This window comes from Pristiophorus japonicus, unplaced genomic scaffold, assembly GCF_044704955.1.
Source record: "Pristiophorus japonicus isolate sPriJap1 unplaced genomic scaffold, sPriJap1.hap1 HAP1_SCAFFOLD_1169, whole genome shotgun sequence".
Taxonomy (NCBI): domain Eukaryota; kingdom Metazoa; phylum Chordata; class Chondrichthyes; family Pristiophoridae; genus Pristiophorus; species Pristiophorus japonicus.
The window spans coordinates 5,369-28,815 of record NW_027250830.1 but is presented as its reverse complement, the minus strand read 5'-3'; the positions used below and the strand labels follow the sequence as shown (position 1 = coordinate 28,815).

The 23,447-nt window shown below is 56.6% G+C and overlaps 1 protein-coding gene across 1 annotated transcript in view; it reads left to right on the top strand.

The window, feature by feature from the left end:
- The window catches only part of LOC139242010 (WD repeat-containing protein 54-like), an 85,746-nt gene extending 65,043 nt beyond the window's left edge, over positions 1-20,703 (top strand). The window contains exons 3-7 of the mRNA XM_070870144.1: positions 256-383; positions 11,284-11,384; positions 18,328-18,490; positions 18,632-18,706; positions 19,987-20,703. Coding sequence (XP_070726245.1) covers positions 256-383; positions 11,284-11,384; positions 18,328-18,490; positions 18,632-18,706; positions 19,987-20,118 — 599 coding nt within the window. The 3' untranslated portion in view covers positions 20,119-20,703. The remainder of the gene's footprint in view (positions 1-255; positions 384-11,283; positions 11,385-18,327; positions 18,491-18,631; positions 18,707-19,986) is intronic.
- Positions 20,704-23,447: the final 2,744 nt, after the last annotated feature.

The following is a 23,447-nucleotide window of genomic DNA, read 5'->3' as shown; positions in this document are numbered from 1 at the left end:
TGGGTGGGTAAAGAGTTATATCCTGTCGCAGAGCTCCCTAATCTGAAAGTGAGATAATGCTCAGCAGGTCAGTCAGCATTAGCAGAGATCTGACCAGTTCATGCTTTCAGTGTGTGACCCCTACACCTCCCCTCCCCTCAGCTGCTGGCTGAACGGCTGGGACATCCCACCTTCCTGTACATTTTATTCACTTTGCGCTCTGTTCCCTAATTCCTGCTTTGCTGAGGATTTCTGAGTGTGTGTCTCTCATTCCAGGCTCCTCGACAGGATCCATCCTAGTCTTCAATATTCCCCCAAAAGGGACAAACATCACTGTGTCTGACGTGTTGGAGGAACACAGAGAGCCCATCACTGACATCGCGTGTGACTGCTCTGAACACAAGGTATGAGTTGTGAGGCCTGTTGGTACGTTCTGCCCCTCCATTTCATTGCACCCTGGGTGATCTGCACCTTCACTCCATTCAGCCACCTTGCTACCCTTCCCTAACTTATATCGAATAATCTCAGTCCTGAAAGCTCCAATTGACCCCCAGGATCCACAGCCTTTTGGGAGGAGAGAGTTTGAGATTTCCCCTCCCCTTTGTGTGGGAAAAGTGCTTCCTGCTTTCCCTCCGGGCGGCCGAGAGGTCATTTTAAGATTGTGCCGCCTTGTTCTGGATTTCCACCACAGGAAATAGTTCCTCGGTACCCACACCACCGAATCTCTATCATTTTATTACCTCCATTATAACTGACAAGGGAATTATTATAACCGACAAGGGATTAAGGGGATAAGAAGTTATGGGGAGCGGGCGGGGAAGTGGAGCTGAGTCCATGATCGGATCAGCCATGATCGTATTAAATGGCGGAGCAGGCTCGAGGGGCCGAATGGCCTTCTCCTGTTTATGTTCCATTACATCAACCCTCAACCATCTAAACTCCAGGGAATGCCAGCCTAGTTTCTGTAACCTGCCCTCATAATTTAACCCTTTAAGCCTGGGTGTAATTCTGGTGAATCAGCGCTGGCCCTCCAAGTCTGCATGTCTGTCCTGAGGGACGGGGCCCGGAACTGGACGCAGTTACTCCAGGTGGGGTCTAACCCGAGCTCTGTACAACTGAAGCATTACTTACATCCTCACTTTTGTATTCCAGCCCCCCCTTGAGATAAAGGCCACCATTCCATTTGCCTCGGCTAAGAAGTTATGGGGAGCGGGTGGGGAAGTGGACCTGAGTCCATGATTGGGTCAGCCATGATCATATTAAATGGCGGAGCAGGCTCGAGGGGCCGAATGGCCGACTCCTGCTCCTATTTCTTATGTTATGTCGAGGAGGAAGCTAAGGATAGATCCTGGGGGTGTTTAGTGAGTGCGCGGGCGGTGCCTGTGTGCGCGGGCGGTGCCTGTGTGCGCGGGCGGTGCCTGTGTGCGCGGGCGGTGCCTGTGTGCGGGCGCGCCGGTGCCTGTGTGCGGGCGCGCCGGTGCCTGTGTGCGGGCGCGCCGGTGCCTGTGTGCGGGCGCGCCTGTGCGGGCGCGCCGGTGCCTGTGTGCGGGCGCGCCGGTGCCTGTGTGCGGGCGCGCCGGTGCCTGTGTGCGGGCGCGTCGGTGCCTGTGTGCGGGCGCGCGCCGGTGCCTGTGTGCGGGCGCGCGCCGGTGCCTGTGTGCGGGCGCGCGCCGGTGCCTGTGTGCGGGCGCGCGCCGGTGCCTGTGTGCGGGAGCGCCGGTGCCTGTGTGCGGGCGCGCCGGTGCCTGTGTGCGCCGGTGCCTGTGTGCGCCGGTGCCTGTGTGCGCGGGCGGTGCCTGTGTGCGCCGGTGCCTGTGTGCGCCGGTGCCTGTGTGCGGGCGCGCCGGTGCCTGTGTGCGCCGGTGCCTGTGTGCGCCGGTGCCTGTGTGCGGCGGTGCCTGTGCGCGGGCGGTGCCTGTGTGCGCCGGTGCCTGTGTGCGGGCGCGCAGGTGCCTGTGTGCGCCGGTGCCTGTGTGCGGGCGCGCCGGTGCCTGTGTGCGCCGGTGCCTGTGTGCGCCGGTGCCTGTGTGCGCCGGTGCCTGTGTGCGCCGGTGCCTGTGTGCGGCGGTGCCTGTGTGCGCGGGCGGTGCCTGTGTGCGCCGGTGCCTGTGTGCGGGCGCGCAGGTGCCTGTGTGCGCCGGTGCCTGTGTGCGGGCGCGCCGGTGCCTGTGTGCGGGCGCGCCGGTGCCTGGGCGCGCCGGTGCCTGTGCGCGCCGGTGCCTGTGTGCGCCGGTGCCTGTGTGCGGGCGCGCCGGTGCCTGTGTGCGGGCGCGCCGGTGCCTGTGTGCGGGCGCGCCGGTGCCTGTGTGCGGGCGCGCCGGTGCCTGTGTGCGCCGGTGCCTGGTGTCGAAATCTCGACCTCAGAAAAGAATGACTCCGACACTTACAGCTCCGATGGAAGTTTCCCTTTTAATTTACTTGCTCGCAAGGGGTAGGTTTCACTCAGTCAAGGGCTAAATGAACACCTCCGCAATGGTACAGCTTCACAAGATATTTATACAGTAAAACCCAAGTTCTGGCCTCTCCCTGTGTATTGCTCTGTCTCACAGTCAGTGAATACAGATAAAGAGTTAATTACTATATCCTGGTCCTGACATGGTGTCCAGATATTTCCTTTTGTCAGGGTTATCAGAAAGCCAAACGGCCATTACTCCATGAGTCATAGGTAATGGGCTATCACCTGTCTTGTATTGTGTCAGGATTATCCAATTTCCTGGTCAGTTTACCTGTTTGCATCAAATGGATGAGGTCTCGGAAAGAGATAATGGCTAGAAGATAAGGGTGGGGTGACATGGAACTCCTGTAGTGTAGACAATAGGAGAGCACCATGGGGGTTACTTGTCTCAGCATGACTTGTCTCCTAGCTGTCTGATGGCCATCAGCCATCTCACAGCAGGTTTAGCTGTTTATGCAAGCTGGCTGCTAAAATGCAGAAAGTTCTGGAAGGGCCAGGACTCCATTTTAATCAAAAGGCACACAAATACCGTATGGTATCAGCTTAGATAAAAATACATTTCCACATTCCCCCATTTTGTCCTTCACAAGGACAACTCAATCCATTCTGATCTTGTACAGTCTCTCCATTTCCATTTCTACACAAGAGCCTTCAGCAGTTGTTGCGACCATAACTCTAGCCGTGGTCTCGGTAGGTAACATAGTTTCTCCAACCCTGGCACAGCAACACTTAATGACGACAAATAATAGATACAGGGTGAAGACTATCAGCAGGAATATGATCAAACCCTGTACCACAGATTTCCCCAGGGCTCCCAACCATCCTGATGCCCAACCCCACAAGGTGATACCGTCCTGGCCAACTGTCTGTTTATACTCTATTACCTTTTTCCTGATGTTTTCAGCTAGACTGCCGATATCTTCTGATTTATCTGGGATATATGTACAGCATTCTTCACCTATTAATGCGCATGTCCCTCCCTCCTTGGCTAGGAGATAATCTAAGGCCATACGATTTTGGAGAGCCACTGTTCGAATAGCTACCATTTCGTCATTTATCCCTTCAAAGGCTTGGGAAGTTGCGTTGGCTACTGATTCTACTAAGTTAGCCAGTTCCCGTAACTGCCATTCGGTCGATGCTATTCCATAGGGTGGCACCATTACCTTGAATATTCCGTTTAGCCACGTTAAATCCCGTTTAAATCTGTGGCTTCCATAGGCCTCCCTTAGAGTCCTTACTGATCTGATAAGGGGTACCACATATCCTAAGTAACAGGACCCTGTCCAGTTGGCTGGTAACCATGGGTAGGCTTTATGGCCACAAATAAAGTAGGTGCAATTATAGGACGTCAGCTCCTGGTCCTTTCGCACTGTCCCTACTCGAGTGGTCTCACCTTCCCACCCTTCACCTGGGGCTTTGTTATGGACCGTTGTCCAGCCAACGGTTGCTATCTTTCTCTCTGGGATTAGTTGTGGCTTGCCATTTAATCATTTGGGAACACTTGCTGCGTCCCATTTCTGGTCCTTTTGTCTCATTACTCACTAGGCATATTATACCTTCAGGATTTCTTATTCTGGGAGTAATGCTTAGGAAGGGAGGCTGATGGTTATTATCATAATTGGGCTGGTACCATCCCTGGAAGGCTGTAAGTTTATACCCTGCCGACCTCCATTCTGTTTGCTCCTTCGTTTCTGGCCCCTTAGTTAGTTTTGTCCTGTTTTGCACTGTCAACCATTCTACCATTTCTGATTCGTTAAAGGGGACAGATCTCAGGGGAATACCCCCCCTGGAGTGGACAGGTACATGGGAACATATCCAACAACTCGACAAGTTTCTTTCTTGAGCATACCTATGACTCAGTGCCATAAATACGTTTACGTGCAATTCCCTTCGGTGGTGGGTCTGTACCCCTGGTGTAATCAATAATGTGAAGTAAAACCCTGTCAAGCCCAGCACCATCAGTCCCCATAGTCCATACAGTTCTTTATTCAGTCTTCCTTTTTCTGTTCCTCTGATTCCTTCGTCCCTTCCTCCTGGTCGGGTGCCCGTTTGCAATGGGATGCGTGGATCCATGTTGGTCTTTCCTTTACCTTGATTGCAGTATTGGTCGCCAGCAAGACCTGGTATGGTCCTTCGAATCTTGGCTGTAGACTGCTTTTCCTTTTAAAAATCTTGATGTAAACGAATTCCCCTGGCTCCAGGTTATGACACTTCCCTTCCGCTGGCTTGACTTGGGCTTCCTTTACCTGTGAATGAAAGCTGGAAATACATTTGGTTAGTGCAATACAATAATTCAACATATTTTCCTCCATTTTGTGGATGTCCATCTGTTTTGCAGTAAATGGTGCTGTAAAAGGTAGTCGTTGGGGACGTCCCATAACTATCTCATGTGGTGACAGGCCTGTTGTTCTGTTGGTTGCAGATCGCATTACCATCAAAGCTAAGGGCAACAGTTCTGTCCATTTCAGTCCAGTGTCATTGCATAGTTTTGCCAGCTTATTTTTAAGCATCCCATTATATCTTTCAACAAGTCCAGCTGATTGTGGATGATAACTGCAATGAAAACGTTGATTAATCTGTAAAGCTTTACACATTTCTCTTATAACAGTTCCCGTGAAATGTGACCCGTTATCACTGGAAAGCTTAGCAGGGATTCCGAAGCGCGGTACAATTTCTTTTAACAAACATTTAGCAACAGTAGTGGCATCGGCCTTTTTACATGGAAAGGCTTCAATCCATCTAGAGAACACATCTACAATAACTGATACATACTTGAATCCCATACACATAGGTAATTCAATAAAATCCATTTGTAAATGTACAAAAGGCCCGACTGGATTTGGGTGGGAGGCAGATTCTACTTTTTCCGTCTTACCCGGATTCATTGTCTGACAGGTAACACAATTTTCACAGATTTGTTTTGCAATTGCCGAAATACCTGGTGCATACCAAGTTGCCAAAATATAATCTGCCAATCCCCCTTTGCCTGCATGTGTGAATGTATGAACACATCGGGCAATCCATGGAAGTAAGGATCTAGGGGCCACCACGCGGCCGTCATGGTGAACCCATATTCCTTCTGGATTTTTATAACATTGATCCTTCGTCCAGGTCACCACCTCCTCCGTACTGGCCTGTGTCTGAAAGGCCAGCACGTCATTAATAGTGGGTGGCGGGTCTGTCTCCACCTCCTCCTCCGTACTGGCCTGTGTCTGAAAGGCCAGCACGTCATTAATAGTGGGTGGTGGGTCTGTCTCCACCTCCTCCTCCGTACTGGCCTGTGTCTGAAAGGCCAGCACGTCATTAATACTGGGTGGTGGGTCTGAGCAATTACTGTTCCTTAGTGGGAACAATGACACCTGCATCCCCCCTTTTGACAGAGCTGCTGACTTAGCTGCATTATCAGCTCTGGCATTCCCAAGTGCCACCTCATTCGACTGGCCTGTATGTGCCTGGCATTTGATAATGGCAAGTTTCAAAGGGCATTGAATGGCTCGCAGGAGATTTTCCACTTGTTCTGCATTTTTGATAGGGGTTCCTGAAGAAGTCAGGTACCCGCGAATCTTCCAAATTTGTCCATAGTCATGTGATACCCCAAAAGCATACCTGGAGTCAGTGTAGATATTAACTGTGTGTCCTTCAGCTAGAATACAGGCTCAAGTTAACGCAAACAATTCGGCTTGTTGGGCTGAAACGGAGTCTGGAAGAGAGGCTGTTTCGACAAAATTAAACTGAGTTACAATTGCATAAGCTGCTCTCAGTTGGCCCTTATCATTTCGTAAGTCTGATCCGTCAACATAGTACACTAGCTCAGGGTTACACATTGGTACATCTGTTAGATTGATACGTGGTTTAGTCACTAATTCGGTTACCATTTCACATGAATGGGGTTCGCCGTCGTCTTCCGTGGGGAGTAGAGTGGATGGATTTAAGGTAGTACATCTTTTGATGATAAGGTTCGGATTTGATAACAGTTCGACTTCATATTTAGTGGTTCTTGCGGAGGTTAGGTGGCACACTTAGTAAGTAAAATCTCAACAGAGTGTGGGATATATAAAATGGTCTGATGATTTAGAGTTATTGTCTGAGCCTGTTGCATAGCATAATAAGCTGTTGCCAACGAAGGAAGACATCCTGGTAGTCCGGTGCCACTGGGTCTAGTTGGGTACTGAAATATGCTACCGGTTGCTGCCTGTCCCCATGTAACTGAGTCAAAACAGATTGTGCAAAACCCGACTTGTGATGCACAAATAAGTTGAATAGCTTAGTGTAATCTGGTAATCCCAAGGCTGGTGCTGAAGTGAGGGACTGCTTAAGGTTCTGGAAAGCATTCCGGGATACTTCATTCCACATCCTTTAAGCATTGTGAGAATATAGTAGATTCATTCACAGCTCGTAGGTCATGGACAAACCTCCATTTGTGTGGGCTTCTGAACTGGACAAATCTGTGTGTTACACGGACTTCTCATTTATGCTTATAGTGATTCACAGATCACAGAATGTAAAGTACTTGTTTTCTAATCTTATTAAAAGGCCTCCAAACCCAAGATTTTTCCAATACACTCAAAATGTTGATCAAGGAGATCACCTGAAATATCTCAAAATCCCAATTCAATTATTGTACTGCCACTCTTTATCCAAAAAAATCCTCCTACTGAGTTAGAAGCTTTTGTACCAAGATTTTACACCAAGGACAATGAGAGTGTACTCCCCCAGCCTGCACCTCGAGAGACCCACAAAGGCTTTTTTAAAAAAAAAGGCATTACAACTTTTAACCACCGGGACCATGTCTCAACAAACCTATCCTTTGTGCATTTCCTAGCTCCGTAACCTCTCATCCGAATAAATCCACACCTGCGCTTCTAACTTAAAATGTCTTAAACTTCCCACATACAGGACAACACTATGAAGGGTTAAAAAACTTCACTTTGTTTGAAAAAGTGGGTGGAGCTAAAACAAACAGGCAGCTCCACAACTTTTCCAAACAGGTTTCCAGACACAAGGAAAAAAGACAGAAGCACTCTCATTCAAAGACAAGACATTCACGCACTCTCATTCAAAGACAAGACATTCACAAGTCTCTCTCCATTCAATAAAGCTTTTTCTTTTACTAGCTTCATTTTTTTTTCATAAGTCACTATCAGGTTCTCTTTTTTTTTCATTTGATTTACTTCCTCTGTTAATTTTACATGGGCTTGAAGAATCGGAACCCAGGCCTTTTCTATTACTTTCCTTTTTTTTTACCTGGATCTCTGTTTATAAGACATTCCTCTAGACACGTTGTTCTCTCTAAATTAAATGAACCATCGGGTGGAAATGGCCTGTTTTCACCCTTAGTCCACTTTACTGGTTTTTGTTTCTTTGGTCAATTGAAGACTGACCACAATTCTGGAGCATGACATAGGCTGGTGTGCCTTTTGTGGTGTTTTAACTTGCTCCGGCACCTATTCTGGATCATCTAAGATTTTCCACAGTTTCTGATCTCACAATCCTTTCGGCCAACCGAGTTCTCTACGCCCACTTCTCCTGGCCGTTACGTGGCCTGAAAAGGCTCTTAATTCGGGCTCAGTCTGGGTGTGTGAGATATGTTGGCACGAACCAACCGTAGTTGATCAATCAGTTACTGTTTCTTTTCTTAATCAATCCTTGTGTTTTTTTTTTTCCGAATCACAATTTTCCCTAGTGACTCTTCCCGTTTCTCTAATGGCAATGACTCACAAAGGTATTGCACACAACAGTAATACAAGGACAACAAACAATATTCCCGTGAGTACACAAATCATAACCTCTAAACAAATTCTCAGTCTGCGTTGTACGCCACTACAGACCGAGTCCTTAACTTATCCTAATAACAGCTGATAAAACTTAAGGTTCCGTACCCAAACTCTTTGATCGATTGCGCTCTTTTTTTTTTAATAGTCTTATCACATAAGAACCCCTTCCGAATTAAAAACAATAAAAATCTTATCACATAAGAACCTTCGATCGATTAGCGCTTTTTTTTTTAATAGTTTCCCTTTTAATTTACTTGCTCGCAAGGGGTAGGTTTCACTCAGTCAAGGGCTAAATGAACACCTCCGCAATGGTACAGCTTCACAAGATATTTATACAGTAAAACCCAAGTTCTGGCCTCTCCCTGTGTATTGCTCTGTCTCACAGTCAGTGAATACAGATAAAGAGTTAATTACTATATCCTGGTCCTGACATGGTATCCAGATATTTCCTTTTGTCAGGGTTATCAGAAAGCCAAACGGCCATTACTCCATGAGTCATAGGTAATGGGCTATCACCTGTCTTGTATTGTGTCAGGATTATCCAATTTCCTGGTCAGTTTACCTGTTTGCTTCAAATGGATGAGGTCTCGGAAAGAGATAATGGCTAGAAGATAAGGGTGGGGTGACATGGAACTCCTGTAGTGTAGACAATAGGAGAGCACCATGGGGGGGTTACTTGTCTCAGCATGACTTGTCTCCTAGCTGTCTGATGGCCATCAGCCATCTCACAGCAGGTTTAGCTGTTTATGCAAGCTGACTGCTCAAATGCAGAAAGTTCTGGAAGGGCCAGGACTCCATTTTAATCAAAAGGCACACAAATACCGTATGGTATCAGCTTAGATAAAAATACATTTCCACACTGGGTGCGCGGTGCCTGTGTGCGGGCGCGCCGGTGCCTGTGTGCGCCGGTGCCTGTGTGCGCCGGTGCCTGTGTGCGCCGGTGCCTGTGTGCGCCGGTGCCTGTGTGCGCCGGTGCCTGTGTGCGCCGGTGCCTGTGTGCGCCGGTGCCTGTGTGCGCCGGTGCCTGTGCGCGCCGGTGCCTGTGCGCGCCGGTGCCTGTGCGCGCCGGTGCCTGGGCGCGCCGGTGCCTGTGTGCGGGCGCGCCGGTGCCTGTGTGCGGGCGCGCCGGTGCCTGTGTGCGGGCGCGCCGGTGCCTGTGTGCGGGCGCGCCGGTGCCTGTGTGCGGGCGCGCCGGTGCCTGTGTGCGGGCGCGCCGGTGCCTGTGTGCGGGCGCGCCGGTGCCTGTGTGCGGGTGCGCGGTGCCTGTGTGCGGGCGCGCCGGTGCCTGGGCGCGCCGGTGCCTGTGTGCGGGCGCGCCGGTGCCTGTGCGCGCCGGTGCCTGTGTGCGGGCGCGCCGGTGCCTGTGTGCGCCGGTGCCTGTGTGCGCCGGTGCCTGTGTGCGGGCGCGCCGGTGCCTGTGTGCGGGCGCGCCGGTGCCTGTGCGCGCCGGTGCCTGTGTGCGGGCGCGCCGGTGCCTGTGTGCGCCGGTGCCTGTGTGCGCCGGTGCCTGTGCGCGGGCGCGCCGGTGCCTGTGTGCGCCGGTGCCTGTGTGCGCGGGCGCGCCGGTGCCTGTGTGCGCCGGTGCCTGTGTGCGCGGGCGCGCCGGTGCCTGTGTGCGCCGGTGCCTGTGTGCGCCGGTGCCTGTGTGCGCCGGTGCCTGTGTGCGGGCGCGCCGGTGCCTGTGTGCGCCGGTGCCTGTGTGCGCCGGTGCCTGTGTGCGGGCGCGCCGGTGCCTGTGTGCGCCGGTGCCTGTGTGCGCCGGTGTCTGTGTGCGGGCGCGCCGGTGCCTGTGTGCGCCGGTGTCTGTGTGCGCGGGCGCGCCGGTGCCTGTGTGCGGGCGCGCCGGTGCCTGTGTGCGCCGGTGCCTGTGTGCGCCGGTGTCTGTGTGCGGGCGCGCCGGTGCCTGTGTGCGCCGGTGTCTGTGTGCGCGGGCGCGCCGGTGCCTGTGTGCGGGCGCGCCGGTGCCTGTGTGCGCCGGTGCCTGTGTGCGCGGGCGCGCCGGTGCCTGTGTGCGCCGGTGCCTGTGTGCGCCGGTGCCTGTGTGCGCCGGTGCCTGTGTGCGGGCGCGCCGGTGCCTGTGTGCGCCGGTGCCTGTGTGCGCCGGTGCCTGTGTGCGCCGGTGCCTGTGTGCGGGCGCGCCGGTGCCTGTGTGCGCCGGTGCCTGTGTGCGCCGGTGCCTGTGTGCGGGCGCGCCGGTGCCTGTGTGCGCCGGTGCCTGTGTGCGGGCGCGCCGGTGCCTGTGTGCGCCGGTGCCTGTGTGCGGGCGCGCCGGTGCCTGTGTGCGCCGGTGCCTGTGTGCGCCGGTGCCTGTGTGCGCCGGTGCCTGCCTGTGTCTGTGTGTCTCTGTGCGTGTGAGGGAAGAGAAGCTGCCGATGCATTGACTAAGGGAGCTGGGGCAGGAAGGTTTAAGCAGGGCTCATGGTGCAGGTGCATTGTGAGTCCCGATCCCAGGGTTCTCCCACATCCCAGATAGCCCGTGTGTACCCATGACTATCATCATCATAGGAAGTCCCTCAAATCAAGGATGACATGCTTCCATGCCAAAGAGTTCCCAGGTGTTTCAATGAAGGACCTAATATTCCAGATCCCGAACTACATCCTGAAGGGTGGAAGATGCCTGTGGGTGGATTGTTTTAACGTGGGGTGACCGTTACACACCAGCCACCACACGGGGCTTGACAGAGCGAGGTCTTGGTCCAGGGGCAAGGGTTAACCAGGACGACTGGAGACCTGCTCTGCTGCACGGACCTAGTGCATACTTATCGCACAGTGTGGGCTGGGCCCGTGCTGCCCCTGGCCCCGAACTCTTGCCTCCCCTAGGCCCCAATCACATCCCTCCACAGTCTCTCACTGCTCCTTCGCCCCAGGGACATAGGAAAACAGTAATAATGAAATGGTATGTTAATACCTCAAATTTATTACAATTGTTCCAGAGGAACAAATATTACAGACAGGTTTTAATAAAGAAATCAAAACTTGCAAATTTCAGAATATGATCTAAAATAACCGATAAAGATAAAACCTATGAAATATCTATGAATATAAGGGTGCATTGATGACGGTTTGATTCTACAGGGATGTATTGCAGATCTGGTGACGGCCGATGATTCCGGGGTCCTGTGTATCTGGAAATCCGGGGAAGATTTTAAATTAATCCACAAGATTTCATCTTATGGGTAAGTGATGTCCGGGTCTGTGTCTCACTCCAGCAATCAATGCATCAACTAACAGAGCAACAGGTAGGTTATTGACAACACAAAAGCAAAAAACCGCAGATGCTTGAATCTTAAATACAAACAGAAAATATGGAAATCTCAGTGGATCAGGCAGGATCTGTGGAGAGAAACAGAGTTAATGTTTCAGCTCATCCGCCTAAAACATTAACTCTCTTTCTCTCTCCACAGATGCTGCCTGACCTGCTGAGATTTGCAGCTTGTTGATAATTACTGACTGTGCTGCTGTAATGAGAGAGACTGATGTGGGAGCCCGATTACCCAGAGCTTGAGTTCAAATCCCACCATGACCAGGTTAAAAACCCAGCTGCTTCTCTGATACCTTTCTCTGGCCTGGTGTCCTTGTGACTCCAGTCCCACACTATGTGGTTCACTCGTGGTGCCCTTCCAGCCAGTCAGTCTAGCAAGGGTGTGACCGGATCGAGGGGTGGGTTCTTGCCTGTGTGGCCCACATCCCCAGAATAAAGTCATGTGGAAAGTAGCACTGCTGCCTGGTTTCCCTGTCCCGGGACACCTGCACAACCATTTGTATTGAGCCTGAACTAACAATGGTCAGAACATTGGTCACCGAGGAGGGCCTGAAGGCCCTTTGGCCAATTTGATCCCACTGTCCCCAAATCCCAATCACTGTCTCCATGTTTCTCACTCATCTGTTTAATAACTTTGTGACTCTGAACAGTTGCAAGTGTTTTACTTCTCGAATAATCATCTCTTCGGGGAGGCTTTGAGGGTGTCCCTGTAACGTTTCCGCTGCCCACCTTGGGCTCATTTGCCGTGAAGGAGTTCTGAGTAGAGCGCTTGGCTCAAAGCCTCCCTGATAAAGTGCAACATTCCCACTGACACCTGGTAGTCCCTGGCCAAAGACCGCCCTAAGTGGAGGAAGTGCATCCAGGTGGGCGCTGAGCACCTCGAGTCTCATCGCCGAGAGCGTGCAGAAATCAAGCACAGGCAGCGGAAGGAGCGTGCGGCAAACCAGTCCCACCCTCCCCTTCCCTCAACCACTGCCTGTCCCACCCTCCCCTTCCCTCAACCACTGCCTGTCCCACCCTCCCCTTCCCTCAACCACTGTCTGTCCCACCCTCCCCTTCCCTCAACCACTGTCTGTCCCACCCTCCCCTTCCCTCAACCACTGTCTGTCCCACCTGTGACAGGGACTGTGGTTCCCATATTGGATGCACAGCCACCTAAGGACTTGTGATGAGCGGAAGCAAGTCTTGCTCGATTCCGAGGGACTGCCTGTGATCAATCATCTCTTCACGTCCTCACAGACCATGAGAAAGGGCTCAAGACCAAATAAATAACCCCACACACCCCCCACACACCCTCCGCACCCCCCACACCCCCCACACACCCTCCCTACACCCACCCCCCACACACCCCCCCGCACGCCCTCCCCACACCCACCCCCCCCACACCCCCCCCACACACCCCCCCGCACGCCCCTCCCCCCCGCACGCCCCTCCCCCCCGCACGCCCCTCCCCCCCCGCACGCCCCTCCCCCCCCGCACGCCCCTCCCCCCCCGCACGCCCCTCCCCCCCGCACGCCCCTCCCCCCCCGCACGCCCCTCCCCCCCGCACGCCCCTCCCCCCCGCACGCCCCTCCCCCCCGCACGCCCCTCCCCCCCGCACGCCCCTCCCCCCCGCACGCCCCTCCCCCCCGCACGCCCCTCCCCCCCGCACGCCCCTCCCCCCCGCACGCCCCTCCCCCCCGCACGCCCCTCCCCCCCGCACGCCCCTCCCCCCCGCACGCCCCTCCCCCCCGCACGCCCCTCCCCCCCGCACGCCCCTCCCCCCCGCACGCCCCTCCCCCCCGCACGCCCCTCCCCCCCGCACGCCCCTCCCCCCCGCACGCCCCTCCCCCCCGCACGCCCCTCCCCCCCGCACGCCCCTCCCCCCCGCACGCCCCTCCCCCCCGCACGCCCCTCCCCCCCGCACGCCCCTCCCCCCCGCACGCCCCTCCCCCCCGCACGCCCCTCCCCCCCGCACGCCCCTCCCCCCCGCACGCCCCTCCCCCCCGCACGCCCCTCCCCCCCGCACGCCCCTCCCCCCCGCACGCCCCTCCCCCCCGCACGCCCCTCCCCCCCGCACGCCCCTCCCCCCCGCACGCCCCTCCCCCCCGCACGCCCCTCTCCCCCCGCACGCCCCTCCCCCCCGCACCCCTCCCCCCGCACGCCCCTCCCCCCCGCACGCCCCTCCCCCCCGCACGCCCCTCCCCCCCGCACGCCCCTCCCCCCCGCACGCCCCTCCCCCCCGCACGCCCCTCCCCCCCCGCACGCCCCTCCCCCCCGCACGCCCCTCCCCCCGCACGCCCCTCCCCCCCGCACGCCCCTCCCCCCGCACGCCCCTCCCCCCCGCACGCCCCTCCCCCCGCACGCCCCTCCCCCCCGCACGCCCCTCCCCCCCGCACGCCCCTCCCCCCGCACGCCCCTCCCCCCCGCACGCCCCTCCCCCCCGCACGCCCCTCCCCCCCGCACGCCCCTCCCCCCCGCACGCCCCTCCCCCCCGCACGCCCCTCCCCCCCCGCACGCCCCTCCCCCCCGCACGCCCCTCCCCCCCGCACGCCCCTCCCCCCCGCACGCCCCTCCCCCCCCGCACGCCCCTCCCCCCCGCACGCCCCTCCCCCCGCACGCCCCTCCCCCCCGCACGCCCCTCCCCCCCGCACGCCCTCCCCCCCGCACGCCCCTCCCCCCCGCACGCCCCTCCCCCCCGCACGCCCCTCCCCCCCGCACGCCCCTCCCCCCCGCACGCCCCCCAACCCCCGCACGCCCCCCAACCCCCGCACGCCCCCCAACCCCGCACGCCCCCCAACCCCCGCACGCCCCCCAACCCCGCACGCCCCCCAACCCCCACACACCCCCCAACCCCCACACACCCCTCAACCCCCAACCCCCACACACCCCACACACACACCCCCCCCCCCACAAACACCATCATCATAGGCAGTCCCTTGAAGTGAGGATGACTTGCTTCCACACGAAAAAGGGCTGAGTTCACAGATGTTTCAATGAAGGACCTAATATTCCAGTCCTGAACTCCAATTGAAGGGTGGAAGATGCCTGTGGGTGGATTGTTTTAACGTGTGGTGACCATTACACACCAGCCACCACACAGGTTTGACAGAGCGAGGTCTTGGTCCAGGGGCAAGGGTTAACCAAGACGACTGGAGACCTGCTCTGCTGCACGGACATAGTGTGCCCACATATCGCAGTGTGGGCTGGTCCGTATGTCCCAGGGCCCTCGCCTCTCCTGGGCCCCGAACTCGCGCCTCTCCTGGGCCCCAACCACGTTCCTCCATGAACTCTTGCCACACACACAGGAACAGGAGGAGGCCATTCAGCCCCTTGAGCATGTTGCGCCATTCACTGAGATCTGTGACCTAACTCCAGAGAGCCACCTTTGGCCCACATCCCTTGGTACCTTTGGTTAACAGAAAGCTATCAATCTCCAATTTAAAATTAAAAGTGGATCTCGCATCAATTGCCATTTGTGGAAGGGAGTCCCAAAGCTCTCCCACCCTGTGTGTGTAGAGTGTTTCCTAATTTCACTCATGTTTCGATCATGTCCCCCAGTCCGAGACTCCCCAACCTACCTATCTGTTCCAGTTAATACATCAACAGCGTGTATTTATATAGCGCCTTTTACGTAGTAAAACGTCCCCAGGCACTTCACAGGAGGGTTATAAGACCAACAAATACATCTGTCACCGAGCTGGATAAGAAATCAGGCCAAGTCACAAAAGCCTGGTCAGAGAGGGAACTTTTAAGGAGCGTCTTAAAGGAGGAGAGAGAGGTGGAGAGATTTAGGGAGGGAGTTCCAGAGCTTGGGGCCCAGGCAGCTGAAGGCACGACCACTGATGGTGGAGCGATTATAATCAGGGATGGTCAAGAGGGCAGAGTTAGAGGAGTGCAGATACATCGGGGGTGGGGGGTGCGGAATTGTGAGGCTGGAGGAGATTACAGAGATAGGGAGGGGCAAGGCCATGGAGGGCCTCTTGAAATAGCTTGAAAACTTTGATCAAATCATCCCTTAAACCTTCTGAACTCCAGGGAATACAGCCCTAATTTGTGTAATCTCTCCAGGTAACTTAACTATAGGAATGGGATACTGAAGTTACATGATCAGCCATGATATTGAATGGTGGTGCAGGCTCGAAGGGTCGAATGGCCTACTCCTGCACCTATTTTCTATGTTTCTAACCCTTGGAGAAGAGTTATCATCCTGGTAAATCCACCCTGCCCTCCCTCCGAGGTCCATATAATCTTCCCTAAGGTGTGGGGCCCAGAACTGCTCACAGTGCTCCAGGTTTGGGCCCAGAACTGCTCACAGCGCTCCAGGTTTGGGCCCAGAACTGCTCCCAGTGCTCCAGGTGTGGGGCCCAGAACTGCTCCCAGTGCTCCAGGTGTGGGCCCAGAACTGCTCACAGTGCTCCAGGTGTGGGGCCCAGAACTGCTCACAGTGCTCCAGGTGTGGGGCCCAGAACTGCTCACAGTGCTCCAGGTGTAGGCCCAGAACTGCTCACAGTGCTCCAGGTGTAGGCCCAGAACTGCTCCCAGTGCTCCAGGTGTGGGGCCCAGAACTGCTCACAGTGCTCCAGGTGTGGGGCCGGGAACTGCTCACAGTGCTCCAGGTGTGAGGCCCAGAACTGCTCACAGTGCTCCAGGTGTGGGGCCAGAACTGCTCACAGTGCTCCAGGTGTGAGGCCCAGAACTGCTCACAGTGCTCCACGTGTGGGCCCAGAATTGCTCCCAGTGCTCCAGGTGTGGTCTAACCAGGACTTTGTACAGCTGCAGCATAACCTCGACCCCTGTATTCTAGTCCTCTAGTCGTGTACAGATACACATTATTATGAATGATGCTAAATATCACGGAGTGATTTTGAGGCAGAGATATAATCGGAGGTGGTGAATGATACCTATAGAGATCAGACACTGACCCTTACTCGGGGTAAATGCGAACTGTACACTGTGGCAGTGCAGAGGGCTGCCCTGACCCCACACGGTACAGTTATAATGAGAACCTGCATTTCATACAACCATTGTAATTTACAGCACAGGAGGCCATTCGGCCCATCGTGTCCACACCGGCAGACCAAGAGCTACCCAGCCTAATTCCACTTTCCAGCTCTCGGTCCATAGCCCTGTGGGTTACGGCACTTCAGGTGCACATCCAAGTATGTTTTAAATGTGGTGAGGGTTTCTGCCTCTACCACCCTTTCAGGCCGTGAGTTCCAGACCCTCACCACCCTCTGGGTACAAACATTTCCACCCAAATCCCCTCTAAACCTCACCCCAATTACTTTAAATCTATGCACCCTGGTTGTTGACCCCTCTGCCAAGGGAAACAGATCCTTCCTGTCCACTGTACCCAGGCCCCTCATTTATACAGTCCCTTATCGCAGCACCTTATTGCACGGAACTCTCTCAAAGCAACCGCAGAGTGATTTACTTTGCAGTGCATTGGCTATTGGTGTGTAGGCAAACGGCAACCATTCTACACAAAGCACAGGTCCAGAGACCAAGCTGACTGCAAAGCTCTGCTGCTGGTGGTGGTTAGTGGTGGTGGTGGTTAGTGGTGGTGGTGGTTAGAGGTGGTGGTGGTTAGTGGTGGTGGTGGTTAGTGGTGGTGGTGGTTAGTGGTGGTGGTTAGAGGTGGTGGTGGTTAGTGGTGGTGGTGGTTAGTGGTGGTGGTGGTTAGTGGTGGTGGTGGTTAGTGGTGGTGGTTAGAGGTGGTGGTGGTTAGTGGTGGTGGTGGTTAGTGGTGGTGGTGGTTAGTGGTGGTGGTGGTTAGAGGTGGTGGTGGTTAGTGGTGGTGGTGGTGGTTAGAGGTGGTGGTGGTTAGAGGTGGTGGTGGTTAGAGGTGGTGGTGGTTAGTGGTGGTGGTGGTTAGAGGTGGTTGGTGGTAGTTAGAGGTGGTGGTGGTTAGAGGTGGTTAGTGGTGGTGGTGGTTAGAGGTGGTGGTGGTTAGAGGTGGTGGTGGTTAGAGGTGGTTAGTGGTGGTTAGAGGTGGTTAGTGGTGGTGGTGGTTAGAGGTGGTGGTGGTTAGAGGTGGTGGTGGTTAGAGGTGGTGGTGGTTAGTGGTGGTGGTGAAACAGAAAAGGTTAGTATGCAGGTACAGCAAGTGATCAGGAAGGGCCAATGGTATCTTGGCCTTTATTGCAAAGGGGATGGAGTATAAAAGCAGGGAAGTCTTGCTCCAGTTATACAGGGTATTGGTGAGGCCACACCTGGAGTACTGTGTGCAGTTTTGGTTTCCATATTTACGAAAGGATATACTTGCTTTGGAGGCAGTTCAGAGAAGGTTCACTCGGTTGATTCCGGGGATGAGGGGGTTGACTTGAGGAAAGATTGAGTAGGTTGGGCCTCTACACATTGGAATTCAGAAGAATGAGAGGTGATCTTATCGAAACGTATAAGATTATGAGGGGGCTTGACAAGGTGGATGCAGAGAGGATGTTCCCACTGATGGGGGAGACTAGAACTAGGGGGCATGGTCTTAGAATAAGGGGCCACCCATTTAAAACTGAGATGAGGAGGAATTTCTTCTCAGAGGGTTGTAAATCTGTGGAATTCACTGCCTCAGAGAGCTGTGGAGGCTGGGTCATTGAATAAATTTAAGACAGAGATAGACAGTTTCTTAACTGATAAGGGAATAAGGGGTTATGGGGAGCGGGCAGGGAAGTGGAGCTGAGTCCATGATCAGATCACCCATGATGGTATTAAGTGGCAGACTCGAGGGGCCGAATGGCCGACTCCTGCTCCGACTATGTCCCTATCAATATTGGGCAAGACACTGGCAGTGCTCCCTGATTCTCCTGCAGTAGTGCCACGGGATGGTGGCCATCCGCTGAATCCCAGGTGCTAACCTGCCGATCGTTGCCTGTTCCCAGGAGCACTTGCTCGTCTGTAAAGATGTGGAGTGGGATGATCGCAGCCGGATATGGGAACGGCCAGATCCAGATGTACGACGCTGAGACTGGTGCAATGCAGGTGGAGGTGAATGCTCACGGCCGCTGGGTCTGTGCACTGGACATCGCGTCTGACAGCGGCAAGGTACGGTCAGCTGCTTTCTGTCTCGGTGTGTTGGCTTCTCGCGGCCTGATGCTGGCAGGCTGTGTTCCCTCTCACTGCTTACAGGCACTTTACCGAGTCGGCATTGCTTCACCACACATCATAAACTCTGTCTCCACACAGCTGCTGTCGGGGGCTGAGGACTCCTTTGTCAGGGTCTGGAGACTCTCTCGAAACCCAGAGTCCAACGCCATCGAGGTAAGGAGGGGGCAGTGTTAGTCAGTGGAGCAAAGGGTAGATTTAACCAGCTTTACACCAACTTTACATTCAGCAGCTCATCTCTCGCTCACAAACTCCACGTTACAGACAGCCGACCGGCCTGGGCCCAGTCACTGGCCTAATTCCAGTACGTACCAGTATTAAGGCACGGCCTCGACTTCCATCACTGCATTTACCATTGCAGGCACCCGACAGTAGTTATATCCACAGGCTCACTGGCCGCACTGTCACAATATTCATTCCCCCTCTGTTCGTCTGTTCTCTCACTGCTGCTTCTCCCCTCCCCCCGACCCCTCCCCCCGCTCCACGACCCCCGCTCCCCTCCCCCTGCTCCCCGACCCCTCCCCCTGCTCCCCGACCCCTCCCCCTGCTCCCCGACCCCTCCCCCTGCTCCCCGACCCCTCCCCCTGCTCCCCGACCCCTCCCCCTGCTCCCCGACCCCGACCCCGACCCCTGCTCCCCGACCCCGACCCCTGCTCCCCGACCCCGACCCCTGCTCCCCGACCCCGACCCCTGCTCCCCGACCCCGACCCCTGCTCCCCGACCCCTGCTCCCCGACCCCTGCTCCCCGACCCCTGCTCCCCGACCCCTGCTCCCCGACCCCCGCTCCCCGACCCCTCCCCCTGCTCCCTGACCCCCCCCCGCTCCCCTCCCCCCCCCGCTCCCCTCCCCCCGCTCCCCTCCCCCCAGACCCCCGTTCCCCTCTCCCCGGCCCCTGCTCCCTGACCCCCCCCCCGCTCCCCTCCCCCCGCTCCCCTCCCCCCAGACCCCCGTTCCCCTCTCCCCGGCCCCTGCTCCCCGCTCCCTGACCCCCGACCCCCGACACCCCTGCTCCCTGACCCCCCGCTCCCCTCCCCCCGACCCCTGCTCCCCGACCCCTGCTCCCCGACCCCTGCTCCCCGACCCCTGCTCCCCGACCCCTGCTCCCCGACCCCTGCTCCCCGACCCCTGCTCCCCGACCCCTGCTCCCCGACCCCCGACACCCCTGCTCCCTGACCCCCCGCTCCCTGACCCTCCCGACCCCTGTTTGTTCCCCCCCGCAGTCGCCCGCTGATCATTTCCATTAGAAACACTGAGCCTAAACTTGGAGCTGAGCAGAGATGGGTGGGACAGGCCTGGGCTGTGCTTGAGGCCTTGCTGTAATAGGGAGGCTGTAAATGCCAAACTATTTACAGCATCCAGCAAACATGAAGTGGGCAGAAAAGCCCCAGCAAGTGACGTTAACTTGGAGGATATAAAGGGACATCTTTCCTTCGCAGGTGGAGCACAGCCACACGGAGTGCGTGACAGACGTTCAGGTCTGCGGAGCCAAGTTCTGTGACCCGCGAGGAAACGCCTTCGCCGTGACAGGATATGACCTGAGTGAGATTATTCGTTATATCCAGGTGTAAGTGCAGAGTGAGGAGAGCCAAGGCCCAGGCGCTGGGAGACACTGCCTGCTTGTAATTTCATCCACACGGATCCCGGAGAATTAACCCCACATCCCGGAGCATTTCCTCCTGGTCCCGGAGAATTATCCCCAGCTCCCGGCGCATTCCCCCGGATCCCGGAGCGTGTAGATCCGGAGCGTGTCCCCCGATCTCGGAGCGTGCAGATCCCGGAGCGTGTAGATCCCGGAGCGTGTCCCCAGATCGCGGAGCGTTTCCCCCGGATGCCGGAGCGTGTAGATCCTGGAGCGTTTCCCCCGGATCCCGGAGCATGTAGATCCCGGAGCGTTTCCCCCAGATCCCAGAGCGTGTAGATCCAGGAGCGTGTCCCCCGATCTCAGAGCGTGTAGATCCAGGAGCGTTTCCCCCGGATCCCGGAGCGTGTAGATCCCGGAGCCTTTCCCCCGGATCCTGGAGCGTGTAGATCCAGGAGCGTTTCCCCAGGATCCCGGAGCATGTAGATCCTGGAGCGTTTTACCCAGATCTCGGAGCTTGTAGATCCCGGAGCGTGACCCCCGATCTCGGAGCCTGTAGATCCCGGAGCGTGTCCCCCAGATCCCGGAGCGTTTCCCCCGGATCCCGGAGTGTGTAGATCCCGGAGCGTGTCCCCCGATCTCGGAGCTTGTAGATCCCGGAGCGTTTTCCCGTAGATCCCGGAGCGTGTCCCCCGATCTCGGAGCGTGTAGATCCCGGAGCGTGTCCCCCGGATCCCGGAGCGTTTCCCCCAGATCTCGGAGCGTGTAGATCCCGGAGCGTTTCCCCCAGATCCCGGAGCGTGTCCCCCGGAGCATGCAGATCCCGGAGCGTTTCCCCCAGATCTCGGAGCGTGTAGATCCCAGAGCGTTTCCCCCCGGATCCCGGAACGTGTAGATCCCGGAGCGTTTCCTCCCGGAGCGTGTCCCCCGATCTCGGAGCGTGTAGATCCCGGAGCGTTTTCCCCCGATCGCGGAGCGTTTCCCCCGGATCCCAGAGCCTGTAGATCCCGGAGCGTGTCCCCCGGATCCCGAAACGTTTCCCCCAGATCTTGGAGCGTGTAGATCCCGGAGCGTTTCCCCCCGGATCCCGGAGCATGTAGATCCCGGAGCGTTTCCCCCAGGTCCCGGAGCGTGTAGATCCCGGAGCGTGTCCCCCGGATCCCGGAGCGTGTCCCCCGGATCCCGGAGCGTGTCCCCCGGATCCCGGAGCGTGTAGATCCCGCAGCGTGTCCCCCGGATCCCGGAGCATGTGGATCCGGAGCATTTCCCCCAGATCCCGGAGCGTGTAGATCCCGGAGCATGTAGATCCCGCAGCGTGTCCCCCGGATCCCGGAGCATGTGGATCCGGAACATTTCCCCCAGATCCCGGAGCATGTAAATCCCGGAGCGTTTCCCCCAGATCCCGGAACGTGTCCCCCGGATCCCGGAGCATGTAGATCCCGGAGCGTATCCCCCGGATCCCGGAGCGTGTAGATCCCGGAGCGTGTCCCCCGGATCCCGGAGCGTGTAGATCCCGCAGCGTGTCCCCCGGATCCCGGAGCATGTGGATCCGGAGCATTTCCCCCAGATCCCGGAGCGTGTAGATCCCGGAGCATGTAGATCCCGGAGCGTTTCCCCCAGATCCCGGAGCGTGTCCCCCGGATCCCGGAGCGTGTAGATCCCGCAGCGTGTCCCCCGGATCCCGGAGCGTGTCCCCCAGATCCCGGAGCATGTAGATCCCAGAGCGTGTCGCCCGAATCCCGGAGCGTGTAGATCCCGGAGCATGTCCCCCGGATCCCGGAGCGTGTCCCCCGAATCCCGGAGCGTGTCCCCCGGATCCCGGAGCGTGTCCCCCGGATCCCGGAGCGTGTCCCCCGGATCCCGGAGCGTGTCCCCCGGATCCCGGAGCGTGTAGATCCCGGAGCATGTCCCCCGGATCCCGGAGCGTGTCCCCCGGATCCCGGAGCGTGTCCCCCGGATCCCGGAGCGTGTAGATCCCGGAGCGTGTCTCCCGGATCCCGGAGCGTGTAGATCCCGCAGCGTGTCCCCCGGATCCCGGAGCATGTGGATCCGGAGCATTTCCCCCAGATCCCGGAGCGTGTAGATCCCGGAGCATGTAGATCCCGGAGCGTGTCCCCCGGATCCCGGAGCGTGTTATCCCGGAGCATGTCCCAGGGTTGTAGCCTGTGTGATTTGCAGTTGCAGTCTGTGAGGGGCTGTTTTTTCCTTGTTGCTACTGCACAGAGGGGAAGCAGTGTACCTTTCCCCCGGTAGAAGCAGACTGTCATTGCGTGTTATCACAGACCTTGATGGAGCAAGTGGATATGATCGTATAGTGGTTGTGGTACTGGTCAAGCAATCCAGAGAAAGTCAGTTTAAATCCCACCAAGACCGTTTGAGAATTGAATTCAGTTTAAAAATGAAAAGCAGTAAAAGTAACCATGAATCAGTCAGATTGTTGTAAAAAACCAACTGGTTCAGTACTGCCCTTCAGATACGGGAACCCCTGCCGTCCTAACCCGGTCTGGCCGATATATGACCCTTGACCCACACTAACCCGGTCTGGGGGATATCTGACCCCTGACCCACACTAACCCAACCTGGCCGATATCTGACCCCTGACCCACAGTGACCTGGTCTGGCCGATATCTGACCCCTGACCCACACTAACCCGGTCTGGCCGATATCTGACCCCTGACCCACACTAACCCGGCCTGGCCGATATCTGACCCCTGACCCACATTAACCCGGTCTGGCCGATATCTGACCCCTGACCCACACTAACCCGGCCTGGCCGATATCTGACCCCTGACCCACATTAATCCGGTCTGGCCGATATCTGACCCCTGACCCACACTAACCCGGTCTGGCCGATATCTGACCCCTGACCCACACTAACCCAGTCTGGGGGATATCTGACCCCTGACCCACACTAACCCAGTCTGGGGGATATCTGACCCCTGATCCCCCCCCCAACCTGGTCTGGCCCATATCTGACCCCTGACCCACACTAACCCGGTCTGGCCGATATCTGACCCCTGACCCACACTAACCTGGCCTGGCTGATATCTGACCCCTGACCCACACTAACCTGGCCTGGCTGATATCTGACCCCTGACCTACACTAAAGCGGTTGACTCTTTATGCCATTTCACAGGGCAGTTAAGTATATCTAATGCATCGTCAGTGGTTGAAAAGGGGGCCGACCGCCACCTTGTCGGGTAGCCAGGGTTGGGCAGTAAAAGCTGGCCTTGACAACAATGGCCCCATCCTGAGAATAAAGTACAGGAAGCTTCTGTCAAAAGCGCTCTCTGTTTATGAAAACAAAATAACATTTCA